At 42.2% G+C, this 15,989-nt stretch overlaps 1 protein-coding gene across 1 annotated transcript; it reads left to right on the forward strand.

Annotated features, from left to right (window-relative positions):
• The first annotated feature begins 5,152 nt into the window (after positions 1 to 5,152).
• SDE2 (SDE2 telomere maintenance homolog) lies at positions 5,153 to 12,388 on the forward strand. The gene is made up of 7 exons (XM_005488481.4): positions 5,153 to 5,559; positions 6,659 to 6,776; positions 7,538 to 7,649; positions 8,159 to 8,328; positions 9,644 to 9,755; positions 10,356 to 10,752; positions 12,098 to 12,388. Exons 1-7 carry the CDS (start codon positions 5,434 to 5,436, stop codon positions 12,314 to 12,316), a joined length of 1,254 nt encoding a protein of 417 aa, XP_005488538.1. The 5' UTR covers positions 5,153 to 5,433; the 3' UTR covers positions 12,317 to 12,388.
• The last annotated feature ends 3,601 nt before the right edge of the window (positions 12,389 to 15,989 follow it).

A 15,989-nucleotide genomic window follows, 5' to 3' on the forward strand; every position in this document is an offset into this window, starting at 1 on the left:
CTCTTTTCCTCTTTCTGTTTCTTTGTAGTCTCTTCAGGTAAACCGAAAGCAGGCAGACGTGGGTGGGGCAGGATAATTTGGGAGCTCCTCCCAATTACTGGAAATGCAACTTCAGTTCTAGCAGGGAACATTTCCAAATCAATTTTCATCTCAGTTGAAAAACAAATGAGGATACCTGATCTGTTTTGTTGTTTTTTTTTTTTTCCCTTCAGCTGATCATTTCAAGAAGAGTGTAACTTTGGTCTAATTATTGCAGATAAGTGTCATGATGGGATGAAAAGTCCACATTGCAAAGCCATACAATGTTCATTCTCTCTCTCCTGTTTCTTAAAAACTTTAAGGTATAAAGGTCTGACAGAAAATAGAGATGTACCTTGCATATAATATACACATTTCACACCTTATGCTCACTCTTAGCTGTGGATTTTTATGAAGTTGTCAAACACACAGGTGATAATTAGGAAACCAGAATCCAGTCCCTGCACAGAGATTTAGTAATTAAGCAGTGTCTCTACAGTGTGTCTGCAAGATGTAATTAAAAGCTTCATTAGAGGGAGAGCAAACGTAGAGAGGCAGAGGCCTGGTTTTGGTATTATTTCCCTATAAAATACACTGTTCACTACAAGTGACCCATTCAGCACTCTCCAGCTGTGTTTGGTTAAAATTAACCACAACAGACCAAATCTAGGCATTCACACTGGCAAAGCAGAGAAAACACAAGTTTAAGGAATTCTTAGTACCTGAAGTGTTACCTTCTACAGTGTTACCTGGGTGTCTAATTAATCAATTAATTTCAAGTATTGCTGCCAAGTTTCAAATTGCTATTAAGAACACTAACAAGGCTGACTGTGCTGATGATATTTATGACCAGACAAAGAGGGACTCTGGTTTCTCAGGTTCTTTGCATATGTAGGTGTAGAGCAGTGCATGTTCCTCCCCTGGAAGAACTCAAAGTTTAAATATCCCTGCACAGGATGGAGACAAAGGTGTTAAGCACAATGTGAGGGCAAAACTGGGTTTAGAGTTACCTTAAAATCTTGATTATCTCTAAGTATCTGTACTAGTGACAACTATGGGATGTAAGAATAAAAAAATCCAGCTACTGTTTCCAGATTTGTTCAGAGATTGAAATGCAGGCATTCCCTGGGAGACAACAAGAATATTAAACATTAGCTATTGCATTTATACAGTGTATAAGTAACATTTCTATTTCTCCCCCACCTGCTTCCATCACACTATCAGGTATTTTGACTCCTTGTCTCTCCCCATTGCACCGACCACACAGAAACTGGAGCAACTGGCTATTGACATTTGGCAGGAAACTGCTCTTGCAAATATCAGCTTAGGCTCATTACAGTTAATTACATTTTTCTCAAACAGTATGATATGTCAAACAGTATCATATTGTCTGAAGTAAAAAGTGCTCCCTCATGTCATACAGCCTCTCAGTTATTGTCCTAAGAACACACACACATTTCTTTTCATCCCTTATGCTCCATTTAAAAATAATATGGAAGCATGCAACACATTTAATTGCAAATACATTATGTGGAATTTACCTTTTGGGATACCATTAAAATGTAAAAGAAAATATATCCAGATGATCCAGTTCCATATATTTATGATAGTACATGACTGACTTCCTAACAGACAAAAACCTCCACTTTTAAAGGACACGTTTTCAAGTTTTGGAAGTGACCTCAGTGGACAAAATTCACCTTTGTTAATATCTCTGCACACTTAGAATATTCTAAAAGGAACACACATATGTGTTTCATACTTTTAAGTGAAGTCTTCCATCCTTTCTCTTACCTGTGTCTAGGAGCACTTTTAGAAGTGAAGAACACTGAATTTTTACCAGAACAAGTCTGGGCCCTTAGAGAACAACTGGTTCTGTGTTCTTCACTGCCACAAGCATCTTCCAGGTGCAGATGAGAAGACAAGGGCCAGCAAGTACCTTACTGTGATCCTGCTCTTGACAAACCTTTAAAAAAACCCTGAAAAGCATTGATAGCACCATTGAAATGGAACACTCTGGAGGAAACAATGAGGGTGAATGAATGAACAAGTGAATGAATTGCAGTGTTATGACAGTAACATGTCTGGTGGTTCCAGACAGACTGAAAAATCTGTGTTCTATGTCAAATCAAGGAATGGATTTGAAGCAGATCACAGCCAGGCCACAGAACCCCACCCACCATCTCCATCACATATGGATATCAGGATGAAATACAAAAAGGATGAGTGGTCTCATCTCCTAAATCATGTCAAGACAGCAGAAAGTTTTAAATTCTAGACTTGATCCTTTGACTGATTTGATAAGGTAGAACAACCAGTTTGCCTGAGTGTCACCACTGAAAGAGTACTTACTTATCCCACAAGGATACTGTCAGGTTTAATTAATTATGTCTGTGAAATCCTTTCTAAATGAAAAGTGGCAAGCATGATTTATTAACTAAGTCCAAAGCACCACTGCAGAATCAGAGAGTGTTCATTGTTTCACCAAGAGAATAACACTTCTCATAAAATACATTTCAAATGGGAAATTATAATAACAGCCCTTTTGACTTATTTAGACTTTTCTGTGAGGAGCAAGGCAATAGACTTTTGATGAGTTCTAGGAATAGCAGCATAATGAAGAACAAGAGACACAGGAACACTCGCCCACTGACATGAACCAGCTGAATGGTGTTGCATAAATCCTGAGAGCAGGGTCTGAGCTGAGAGAAACCACTCCTCTGCTTGTTAAATGCTGCTTGCTGGTAGTCTGAGTGTGTGCAGGGATTTGGGCAGGTACAACCACCCAACCACAAAGCCCAGCACTGGACAGGGAATGGCAGAGGAGCCCCAAACCAGCTGTGAGGGGGTGGTGTAGGAGTGCAAAGGGCCTGATCTGTGTCAGCAGCACCCCAGTGCTGTCAGCTCTCCTGCTCTCAGGGTAGCCCAGCTCTGACCTGCAGCAGAGTCTGGGTGTCACAGTTAGGAATGATGGGCTGCTGTCATGGATGGACATCTCTCAGGATGGGGTCTCAGGACCCTCTTTTTAGGTCCACTTTTCACTGAGGTGATACAAAACCCCAGAGATAAAAGAGTAGATTGAAACATTCAGAGACACAGCTCAAACAGCCTGTGGGTGACACTGATCCAGAACATCCACAGGGCAGCTCTGTGGCCCAACTCTTTCCGGGACAACTCCACCTCTTTGGCCTGTACTGGCAAGCTCCACACCCTCCATGCCAAGAACAGGAGTTTCAGAGGAGGAAATGATTCATGTCCTCAGAATGCAAGTGAAATCCCACAGATCAGAAGAAAATACTTATTCATCTGCATAAGTGTATATGCATACTTCACATTCACCTATTACATTTCAATTAGATACCACAAATAAATAAAAATACCCCAGATTTGGTGGAATTTAACATCAGGTGGCATGCCACAGACATGGCATGAAACAAGCCCTACCACATGACTTAAAATACAATGTCAACTGAATTTGGGCCTGATGCAGCAAAAAATAACCATAGCTTTTGCAGGCTACAGACATACAGGGTTTGAATGGCTCCACTGTGTCAACATGTACACATCATTCAGAAATACCAACCTGTTGTAGCAAATAAAGACAGTAAGGGATTGTCTAGACTGGGTCAGAATCCTTTACAAAAATATTTTAGCTAATATTATAGTGTAAGAAATGGTGGGTGATGTTTGATTTGTGAGTTGGCCAAGACAAACCCATGGGGAGATTCCCCTTAATTAAGTTATTACTCATTTGTTTACATTTTGAAGTCTCCACTTCAAGTCACCTCTCTGCCTCTTTGTTTCCCAGCTTCCTCCTTCTTTATCACACCAGATTAAGACACCCAGGCATGAGAACCACTTACCCATGCTGGCACAGGCCTGGCCAGGCAGCAGGGCTCTTCAGCAGGCTGAAGAAACAAATAAAATAAATTTAAAAACCAAAGAAAGGAAAACAAATTCAAAAATTAAAAAGGTTCAATATGTGAAAAATGAACCTTGTGTTTTTTTAGAGAGTGAGCTTTAAAGAAAAACCATTCAATTATGAAGTGGGACAGCCATATCACCAAACTTTTGAGAACAGCCAAGCAGCTCACACACATCTTTCTAAACCAGCACCGTGCTTAAGAGCTGGGTTCAGCTGCAGGCTCCAGCACAGGAGCCTGTCTCACTTGCTAACAGGGATTTTCCAGGTGCCACCCTGGCAGGGAAGCTCCCACCTCGACTGGGGACACACCTGAAGTGGGCAGATGACACTGTGAGCAACAGTCCTTGTCCATGCTGCTATGAAACAAAAAGGCACTGCAGGAAACATTGTTATTGGGAGATAAAGTGACAGGGGTGTGACACTATCTCTTCCATGTCTTCATCTTCAACATAACCATCCACACAGAGGATCTTTGAAAGCAGGTTGCCTAAGCACCCAGCTTTTCCAGGGGCAGCACCCAGCGTTGCAGCTTTGTCCTTATGTAATCTTTTGTTGTACTTTTGTTATGGTTTAATAAACCTCTTTAAATTTTCGAAGTGAGCTGTTGTCTCTCACAAGGGGAAAGGGGGCAAAATGCCTCTCCTGACACGCCAGCTGTGCTTCCTTGGATGCAGCCCTGGATGTGATTGGGTTTCTGGACTGGAAATACTCCCTGCTGCCTTCTGTGCACCCACAAGAATCCTCAATCCTTCTCTGCAGGGCACTTCCCGATGAATTTATCTCCCAGTCTGTCCTCATGTCTGGGATCACCCAAGAGTCACCCGGACTCTGTAACATGCACCAAAGCGACTTCAGTGTTGAAATTGTGCTGAAAAGGACCTGTCACCTCAGGCTGCCGAGTTTCATTCAGTGGTCACTTAGGACAAATATTTCAGGTACAAACAGCCTGTGATTTGAGTGTTATGTAACCCAGGGGGCACCAGAGTTCCGGGCCTGTTCCCATGCCTACGCAAAACCGCGTGTGGGAGTAAACAAGGCGAAAGATGCACAGGGACGCAATGCAAATCCTCGCGTGAAATTTGCACCGTGTTTTTGCCGGATAATGCCGGACATAGCCGGACAATGCAGGGCTGCCGGTCCCCGCCGCATTTCCCACACTGGCGGCGCTCGGCGCTGCCCCCGGCCCGGCCCTGAGGGGGCGCGAGCGCTCCCTCCCCGCTCTCCCTCCGCCGCCGCCGCCAGCGGGAGCCACGGCGCGGCTCCGCCCGTGACGGGCTCGGGAACGGCCGCACAACCCGCCGGGCTGCAGGAATTCCGCGGATTAGAACGGCGGGGCTGCCTGGATTCTCCTTGAACCGTTCGCATAAGGAACGCCGAACTATAAAATGCGATAAAAACGGACCAGGAGGCGCCGGGCGGGGCTGAGGGGGAGCGGCCGCGGCTCCACAGCCCCGCCCTCTACGCGTCACGTGACCGCCGGGGCCGCAGCGATGGCGGCGTCGGGACCGGACTCGCTGTGGGTGCGGGACCCGCTGGGGCCGCGGGTGCGGCCGCTGCCGCTGCCCCCCGGGGGCGGCTCCGTGCTCTGCCTCCGCTGCCACCGTGCCCGGGAGCTGGTGAGTGCCGGGGCAGCGGGGAGTTGGTGTGGGGCCCTCCGGCCTCGGGAGGCGCTGCGCTTCCGGTGCCCGCGGCGCTGCGCAGGCCGCCCGCTCGCGGCCTCTGCCCGCCCGCACCCGCGGAGCCGCGATCCGCACCTGTGCGCGCCTTGCTTTCGGTGCTGTCGCTTCGCTGAGCAGCAGGGTTTGCTGTAAGAGAGCCCTGTAGCCTCTTATCAACGTGTGATATATATGTGTGTGTGTGTGTATGTGTATATGTATATGTACATATACATCTATGTGTATATATACATATATATACACATATATATGCAGATATATATGTATATATGTACATATATATACATATATATGTATATATGTGTACATAGATAGATATGTGTGTATATATGCACACACACACACACACACATATATATACACACATATCTCTATATGTATATGTGTGTGTGCTTATATATAAACACAGGTGGGTTGACTCTGGCAGGACTCCAGGCGCTCTCTCCTTCCTCTTATCAGCTGGACAGGAGAGAGAAAAATATATATGTTTTATATATATATGTATATATGTATTTATATATATGTGCCATATATATATGTAACTAAAGGGGTCAAAGATCGAGATAAGGACAGGGAGATCTCTCAGCATCACAGGCGAAACAGGCTTGACTTGGGGAAATGTACTTCATTTATTATCAGTCAAAGTCAGGGTAGGATTATGAGAGGTAAAAGAAATCCTAAAAATGCCTTCCCTCCTCCCCTCACTCTTTCTTTCCCCTTATCTCCTTCCCGCTAGTGGCACTGGAGGACAGGGAATGAAGGTTATGGTCAGATCATCACAGGTTGATTCTGAATTTTTCCCATTGCGCAGTTTTTCCCCATTCATGTTTGCAGGCTGATTTAGACACTGTATCCAGTCCTTTGGTACCTGGGAATTAAAACAAGCACCGTTAGAGAGTGTTCATGCTTTTCAGATTGTCTGATTTTATTTTTGCTCCTCTGGAAGGAAGAAAACATGACTGCTTAATGGTTTTCTTTGTCAGAATGTTTCATTTTTTCTGGCTCAATGATCTGACTCAGTTTTGCTCCTTTTTTTAAGAACATCCCAGAAGAAAGCTTGTATGTGAAGTGCAATGGGCGACTGGTCAGCGATGAAGATGAGTTGCAGAGTGGAGTTGTTTATAGCCTGGAGCCGAGACTCTGTGCTGGAAAAGGAGGTTTGTTGTTTATTCTGCTTCTTAGTGATTAGATTCTTAGGTTAAAAAACTGCTGCTGTGCCACAGTCTGCACTAATAGCAGGAGAACTCAGATACTGGCAGACCTCTTGTTGTGTGTATGACTGATACAAAGTCTCTGAACTAAAACCAAAGTGTTTGTGCAAAGCTGAGCATTGACCAGGAAAGCTGAAGTCCAGATCTTCCTCACATCCCTTTTCACCTTATGTCTGTTGATAGAAGTCTGTAGCATGCACCAGAGTGACTTCAGAGTTGAAATTGTGTTGACAAGGACCTGTCACCTTAGGCTGCCACATTTCATTCAGTGGTCACTTAGGACAAATATTTCAGGTACAAATAGTCTGTGATTTGAGTGTGAATATTTCAGGTACAAATGGTCTGTGATTTGAGTGTGTTATGTGACCTAATTGACTTTATCTTCTATTATTTAAAAACACACATATATATATATAAATGGCCAAGATCTCAGTAGTGACTTTATCTTCTATTATTTAAAAACACACATATATATATATAAATGGCCAAGATCTCAGTAGTGACTTTATCTTCTATTATTTAAAAACACACATATATATATATAAATGGCCAAGATCTCAGTAGTGACTTTATCTTCTATTATTTAAAAAAAACATATATATATATATATAAATGCCAAGATCTCAGAATTCAACCTAAGCTGGACTCCTCACATTGACAAGATGTTTCTGTGTAGCTAATTCCTGTTTATTTTTTTCCTCTGGAAGGGTTTGGGTCGATGCTGCGAGCCCTGGGTGCTCAGATTGAGAAGACCACAAACAGAGAGGCGTGTCGGGATCTCAGTGGGAGGAGACTGAGGGATGTCAATCACGAGAAAGCGTAAGGCATTTCCTCAGAGGCTGAAATGATAAAATAACCTCATCCTGTAGCTTACAAAAGAGGTCAAATGATTGCTTGTTGCAGCCATGAAATGGTGTTTTGAGTACTAAAAAGAGCAGAAGTGAAATCTTAAATGCAGATGGACTGGAAACCAGCAGGGCTTTCCTGACTGTAATTCTATTATTACAAAAACAGATGTGATTTTACTGTAGCCTGAATCTGAGAGACTGTTCCACACCTCTTGGTGCAGAATTCACAATTCCCTGTGTGCAATTCTCACAGTTCTCTCTGAAGCAAGACCACACTCTTGGGGATGTGTGAACTTAACTGCTGTTTCTGGTTTTCAGAATAAACCCTGCTCTCCTCTCTGTAGCACAGTCTGTTGGTTTCCTCACTCATTCCTCTGGGTGTTGTCATTCCCCTGGGTGCTGTTCCCTTTTCCCTTTGCCTCCCAGCCTGGCCGGGGTGGGCGCGTTGTGCGGTGCTGATGTGGGGCGGTGTCGCCGCAGGATGGCGGAGTGGGTGAAGAAGCAGGCGGAGCGGGAGGCGGAGAAGGAGCAGCGGCGGCTGGAGCGGCTGCAGCGGAAGCTGGCGGAGCCGCGGCACACGTTCACCGACCCCGAGTACGAGCGGCAGTACCGAGAGATGGCCGAGCGCCAGGAGGAGTCGCTGCGCATCGGTACGGAGGCACACTGCACGCTGAGAGCCTCTCTAGCCTCACTCCAGTAGGGAAATTTAAACAAGAATTGTTTGGGTTTTTTTTCAGTTAAATCTTAAATTTCAGCGAAATTTGCTGAAATTTAATTTTTCCTCTTTGTCTGCAGTGTCTGTTAAATTCTACTTGGGAAAAACACCAGTCATTTCTTTTTAAAATTTTACAAGTTTAATAGTAATAAAATGGTTATGAAAATAGTAATAAAATTACAGTAATAATAATTTGGACAATTTGAATTAAGACAATATGACACAATAGAAACAAAGAGTTACAGACAGTCCAGGTACCTCTTTCTGGGCAAAATAAACAAGTAAAAGGACACATGTTAACAGAGGATTAACCCTTAAAAGCAACAGCCTGTTGCATAGTCATACACCTCATCCATGATGCATAAATTCCATTCAAACACAGGATTCTGTCTGGTCAGTGCCAGCTTCTTCCTCTGAATCCTAACAGCATCTTCAGGGCTGAGTGAGGCAGGAAGAAGTTCATTTCTCCTGATAATGGAGCAATAAATTCTTTTTTTCTGAAAGATTTAGGTGTCCTGTGGCTGCTGTCTCAGTGCCAGTCCTTTCTTTAGAAAAAAAGTATCTTACATAGCATAGTTTCTATTTTAACATTATGTAATAACCTAAAACTATATTTAACACACTACTTAAGAGGATTAATGCAGCATAACTTTCTAACATAACACATACAATATTAATTTCAATATTTGCAAAAAGCCAATCATAAAATACGCATTTTTCATACCCTGAACTGCGTGACATGATACAAGTGATGCTTCATCTTGCTTAGCTAGATCACCTAGCCAGATTCTAAGATTGAGATCAATTTTGAGATTAAGAGCCAGTTTCTGTGAAGGTGGTGTTGCTAGTTGAGCTGTAAGAATTACCCAGTGAAATTATAAAGAGATTGTATATAAAAACTAGATATAATTAGATATTGGATCGAGCTGCAGAATACCTTGTTTCACTTCCTGGTCTTTATAGTTACTTTGTTTATCCCTATATTGTTCTCTTGTTGTGAACCTTGAGGCTGAATGGGATGAAGAACCTGATAGTTCAGTTCAAGAATCCAATTTTAATTGGCTCTTAGTAAATCCATGTAGGAAAGCTTTTGTTGCTACTCAGTGTATGTTCAATCTTTGAGTCTATGTTACCAATAGTGATTCTTTCCACTAGTGTTTTAAATTGCATCTAAAGTGAAAAGATAAGTAGAATTTACACCAGACATTAGTTGTGTCCTGATGAAGTTCACTTTCAAATTTGTTTTGAAGGCTTGCAGGTCATTGCCAGCAAAGCAGTGTCATCAGAAAGTGGCAAGAGTCGGAAACGTCAGGGTGAGCCTGGGAAGAGCGAAACAAAATCTGAAAAAAGAAAATGTCCTTGGTAAGAGTTATACCTTGTTTTTATATTTCAGCCTTAAACTTTAAAAAGGATGTGAAGTTAGATACATACTAGTAAGCAGAGTCTAGTCTGACATGTAGACTTGAAATAAGAAAAGTGAACTGATTAAATCAAAGAACTGAAAGTAAACATTTCTGCATTCCTACAATTCTGTCCCAGATGGAGCAGACAAACTTCATTTGCAAAAATAGATACTTTTTTCCCCCACCCCTTCTAAATGATTATATTCTACTACTTCCTATTATCCTTTTCTTCATAAATTAATTATAATTTACAATGAACCTAAAAAGATTGGTTTTCTCCCCTGGCATCTTTCATCTGATGTAACATGGAAGGGAAGTCAAAGATTCCAGTCATTTCTGTATTGGGAATGCTGTAATACCTGTTCTGGGCATTTGTAGCTCCTTTTCAATATTGATAGCTCTTCCATTAACTAAACTAACCTAAATAGCTGTTGGAGTAGCTCCTTGTATCTCTCTGAAGATGGATTGGGAAAGAGAAATATGGCAATTAAAAAAAAAATTTAAAATACAAAAAGTGAAGATAGATGCATGTTAATTTGTAACATATTTCCTGTGCCAGGCCAGGGTTGGATGAGGCCACAGGCTCAGGCTGTGAGGATGACAATAAGGATGACTCCCCTTGTACATCTGACAGAAGTTGTCCATCAGGCAGCAGTGCTAATGGAAGTGTTGGGAATTCAGATGAGTGTTCAAGCAGCTCTGTGGCTTCAGCAGAGGACAGTCCATCTACCAGTGCAAGTGAGAAACCACTGGAGCAGCCTGAAGGTCCTGGAGGAGATCTGCAAGGAGAGGTGTGCACAGGTGGGCAGGCTGGAATTCTGTCTGAAGAAAACAGCAAAATGACAGAGGCCCCAAAGGAAGACACCCAAGGAAAGAATGGAGTGACTCAAGCTCAGAAAGAAGAGCAAGAAAATGTTCCTACTAAGGCACAGGAAACAAACCAGTCCCAGAGCACAGTAAGTAGGACAAAATGAGCTCAAGAAGCAAACAAGCTCCAGCAATGTAGCTTTTCCCACTGGATTGATGAAAGCCCAACTGATACTTGGCAGCCAATACTTCTACTTCTACTGTTTAAGATTTGTGGGGATAATGAATCTGGGCTTACTCTAGCAATAAAAAAAAAGTATAGCTCATTTTTTCAGGCTAGGGAGTTACTGGGATTTTCTGCCTTTTTTCACCTTGGGTGTAAAGTCTGCCACTGGCAACAAATGAACTCTGATGTGTGAAAGTTCATTACAGTTCAGTGGGGAAAAGACCAAGGATGTAATCTGATCAATTAGAACTTTGTCATCTACTGTACTATTAGAGCTGGCAAGTTTTAAACAGGATGTTTACCATTCTTCACTGTTTACCTTTTGCTCAGTATTTGTGAGACTTTCTATTCCTAGAACAGGAAACTCCACCAATGCTGTGGCAGATTGTTATTGCAGGTGGAAATATTTTTATAGCAGTCCTTGATGAATTTTTCCTTTTTTTTTCTTTTTTAGAAGTAGGGTGAGAATAATGAGGTAACCAGTTGGTTTTTGTGTGCTTAGCAGGACAAAGGTTCTGATTTTACTGGCAAGAATTGTTTTTGCCAAGTGCATAAGGGGAGTTCTTTCATTCCCACTGCTGTTAATCCTTGCTCTGGGTACAGACTATAAGAGCAGTATGTGCATTTAAATATTGAACCAAATGGGCTTAGATTTTGGTGTCCTTTATAGTGTGTTAGTAAATTCCAGGATTTGAATTATTCCATCTATTCCATGGTCTTTTGTAGACAAGGCTCTGGGTTAGGCTAGACTATCTGTAGGGGTCCTTTTTACCTTCAGTCAATTGGCAAAAATACCAATTCCCTTTGGAGATGAAATTTTAATCCACATTTTCTTTTAGTGGCAGGATGAGATGTGAACTTCACAACTTGTTTTTTTGGGGTTAATCTTACTAAAAAGAGATGCTTCTTAATAAATTTCTTTAATTACAGCATGACTGCATTAGAAATAACTTTCATCCTCCTTCCTGCTCCTGCTGGAGGTGTATTGGTTATATTCTGCATCAGGCTATAAAGGGGCTGTCAGCTTTGCTGTGCCTCTGGAAGCCAAGGTTAAGCTACTGAACTGCTGGCAAGATAGCAAACTGATGTTTTTCATTCAGTTTTGAATCTTCTGAGGTCTAAGGGACCCACAAGAGTCAAAAGTGCAGCTCCTGGCCCTGCACAGGACAGCCCCAAGAATCACACCATGTACCTGAGAGCATTGTCCAAATGCTTCTTGAACTCCTGTTTTTCTTGAATGTTTTCCTCAATTGTTTTTCTCTTTTCAGGAGATAGAGCCAATAGACCTGCTGGCCTTCAACTCTGCTGCTGAGCTGGAAGCCCTGGGTTTAGAGAAGCTGAAGATGGGATTGATGTCTTTGGGACTGAAATGTGGAGGCACTTTGAAGGAAAGAGCAGCAAGGCTTTTTTCAGTGAGAGGTCTGTCTAGAGACCAGATCAAGCCATCCCTATTTGCAAAGCCCCCTAAAGGGAAAGCCTCTGGTTAGATTTGGGAATATTTACCTTTTTTTGCATGTGTATTTGATGTCATTAAATAAAAGCTCTTGGTATCCTTTCAACTGAGTATCCCCAGCTTCTGAACTCACATCCACAAGATTCCCAAGGAGTTTTGGAAAGGATGGGCAGGTGGGAAGGATATCATTCATAGACACAGTGCTTGGGGATCTGTTCCCCAAGGAACAGAGGGAAAAGAGGGAAATTGGAGGGAGAAGAGAAACACTGAGGCTCTGCAAATCACATCTCATGGAGGTTGTGACAGGACAAGTGGACTCTGTTGGAAAGGAAATGGGTGTGTTTACTGACTGTTTCACTAGGAAACTGGGATGCAGGGTGCTTGGGAGGTCACCTCAGCCTGTTGGAGTTTTGCTGGTGTAAATCCAGAGGGTGGGGATGTTAAATCTGGCAGTCCCTGCCCGGGTGGCACAGCTTTGATGTCACCAGCTCTGTGAAAGGCAGTGACCATGTGTGGGACAAAGGAGCCTCCAGCTCTTTGAGCACACTCAAGCTCCTTTTTAGTATGGGAAGGGGAGTGTGGGACAAAAAGTGAAGTGGCCACTGTTTTGGTAGCAACTCTATCCAAGTTGTTTCCCCTCACTGCAGTTCTCTCTTGCTTCAGTTTTACTGATGCAGCCACTTCCAAGCCTACCCCGTGTGTCACACACTTACCTTTAGTGCTGTGGGTTCCTTATGAAACCAAATCAGTTCCCTGATGTGGCTCTAACAAATTTGTGCCAGCACAACAGAAGAAGGATTACATAAAAGCTCTGGTTAGGATATTTTAAATCACCAGTAGCATCAAACACTACTGACCCACTGCATTTTCAGTAGTGCCAGGATTAAAAGAAATACCCTACATCTATTTTAGAGGTCAACAGCTGTACCTTGAACCAGCTTCACACTTGGGCAATTTTATTTTGGAATTGTTTAGCTCCTGCTGAGTTAAAAAAAGGAACAAGCATTTGCTCTAGGATCTTCCCACATGGAGGATTAGCCTAGAGCGTTATTGTGTCTGGAGAGCCAGAGGGGTGCCCACTGGCAATTCAGGGCTTTCACATGCTCAAAGGGCATCCTTTTGGAAACAGCTGGGTAACAACAGGACTTAGACTGATCTTTCCACAGAAGACAAACAAGTAGGTGAAGTGCTTGAAGCTTTTTAAGAATTTGGACAAGAACAGAAAAGTCAACAGTTGGAAAAAAGTATAAACTGAACCAGTTCCAGTGTTATATGGGCAATTTCTGTGGGAGAGAATGGAATCAGAACAGAGATGATCTTCCTAGTCCAGGGCCAGAGGATAATGCAGTTTGCAGCCTGTGTCTGTCTTTTCCTGAGTATTTATGTAGCTTTAGATTTCAAAGATGTTTCTGATTGTAAATGCACCAAAACTGTGAAGATCTTCCCAGAGAAAAGGTTCATTCTCCTGTGGAACCACTTCCCCAAAAAGCAAGTGGTGTGACTTACAGAAGTCACACTTCTGAAGTATCATTTTAAATGCATTTATTTCAAGCACCTAAGCACTGCCTCGTGTTTCACTGGCATTGCAGAGTTACTGCCTGAAAATAGTCATGAGTGAAAACACTGGCACAAGCCTGAGGGAGGGCTTTTCCTCACTTCCCAGGGATCCATCTCTTCCCTGGAAAGAAAGATGAATACACAAAACAGGGAACAGGACAGGTCATAGAGGGAAGGAGCTGCTGAAGGTTTAGAAATATCACCACAGCAGACACAATAACAGCTGCCAAAATGTTCCATTCCATTGTCCTCACCTGCACGGTGCTAACAAGTTCCTCAAAGGCCACTCAGTGATGTTGTTAGTGTTTAGAAACGCATAATCACAGAATGATTATAGGCAGGTGCTTTATTGAAGAGCTCTGGGTGTCAGGGGTGCACAGACCCAAACCTGACCCGACACGGTTTCGAGCTGAACAAGTTTTATATTCTATAATTATTTTGTAATTATTAATATAATATGATATAATATAATGTAATATAACATATATCAGTTATATAATTAATTAATATAATTAACATATATTAATTCTTAAACTTACATTGTTCTATTGTATACATTGGTTTCATCCAAGCATGGATTTCGCGTGATGCCCCTCAAGTCCCTAACATAATTTCTCATGATTTTTTAAACAATAATTATATCTAATCACAACTGACAATTATATCACTTATCATATACTGACTATACAGGTGCAGTTTCACATGATCCAGCAAATATGCGTGCTTGTGTGAAAAGTGCATATTTTATTGTTGGCTTTTTGCAAATATTAAAATGAATATTATATGTGTTATGTTAGAAAGTTATACTGTATTAGTTTTCTTAAGTAGTTTGTTAAAGTGTGTTAGAGTTTCTCATTATTCTTTAAACAATAATTATATCTAATCACATCTAACAATTATTTATCATATACTGACAACACAGGTGCAGTTTCACATGACCTAGCAAACACAAGGCCTAACATTTTCCCAGGGCATACTAAGCCTAACTTTCTCTCTAGCTCCCCAAATTTTCTATGATTTTAAAACCTTTTACCATCAATGTGAACACACCTTTTGCTGGAGCGTGGTGGAATTGTTTCCATCGCTTTGCCGGCGCTGCAGCTTCTGCTCTGGCTGCTGTAGGTGGCACTGGGCAGGCACAGAGGATCGGTCCGATCCCAGCAGCGCTGCCAAAGCCTCGTCCCTCCTCACAGGGCACTGAACTGAGTACAGGGGGCTGCTGAGCAGCAGGGACATTGGTCACACCTTTGTGAAAAACGCCAATCACTTGGTTTTAAAATTTCGAAAGTTTAATAGTAATAAAATGGCTATAAAAATAGTAATGTAATTAGAGGAAGAAAAATTTGGACAATTTGGATTAGGAGAATGCGAGACAAAAACAAAGAGTTATGGACAGGCCGGGTACCTCTTTCTGGGCAAAATAAGCCCGAAAAAGGACCCACGTTAACAGAGAATTAACCCTTAAAAGCAACAGCCTGTTGCATATTCATACACTTCATACATGATGCATAAATTCCATTCAAACACAGGATTCTGTCTGGTCAGTGTCAGCTTCTTTCTCTGAATCCTAATGGCATCCTCAGGACTGAGCGAGGTGGGAAGAAATTTGTTCCTTCTGATAATGGAGCAATACATTCTTTTTGTCTGAAAGATTTAGGTGTCCTGTGGCTGCTATCTCAGTGCCAGTCCTTTCTTTAGAAAAAAGTATCTTACATAGCATAGTTTCTATTTTAACAATATGTTATAACCTAAAACTATATTTAACACAGTACTTAAGAAAATTAATACAGCATAACTTTCTAACACAACACATATAATATTCATTTGAATATTTGCGAAAATCCAATCATAAAATAGACATTTTTCCCACCTTTACACCATTTTGCCTGCTCCTGAAACAGCCACAATCAATCCCTCTGATCCCCCTGCAGCTCATTCTTATCCAACATTTTGCTTTCTGGACAATTTTGGCATTTGAAAGGTTGGTTTGTAGCGGTGTATTCTCAGGAAGGTGCTGGTTTTAAATCCTAAAGCTTTCTCCCAGACATCTACCTGGAAATGGTAATGCCTGCACGCCTGTTAGCACCGCCACCTCGGCTGGTTTGGGTTTTGTTATAGCAGAGTGCTTGGGGGGGCTTTGCAGATTAACG

This window comes from Zonotrichia albicollis, chromosome 3 (assembly GCF_047830755.1).
Source record: "Zonotrichia albicollis isolate bZonAlb1 chromosome 3, bZonAlb1.hap1, whole genome shotgun sequence".
In the NCBI taxonomy this organism is placed as follows: Eukaryota; Metazoa; Chordata; class Aves; order Passeriformes; family Passerellidae; genus Zonotrichia; species Zonotrichia albicollis.

Bases quoted from the DNA above. Each gene is read 5' to 3' on its own strand.
- SDE2 (XM_005488481.4), top strand. From the start codon at position 5,434: ATGGCGGCGTCGGGACCGGACTCGCTGTGGGTGCGGGACCCGCTGGGG. The intron at 5,560-6,658 runs GTGAGTGCCGGG...CCTTTTTTTAAG, and splicing joins GCCACCGTGCCCGGGAGCTG to AACATCCCAGAAGAAAGCTT. The intron at 7,650-8,158 runs GTAAGGCATTTC...GTGTCGCCGCAG, and splicing joins GATGTCAATCACGAGAAAGC to GATGGCGGAGTGGGTGAAGA.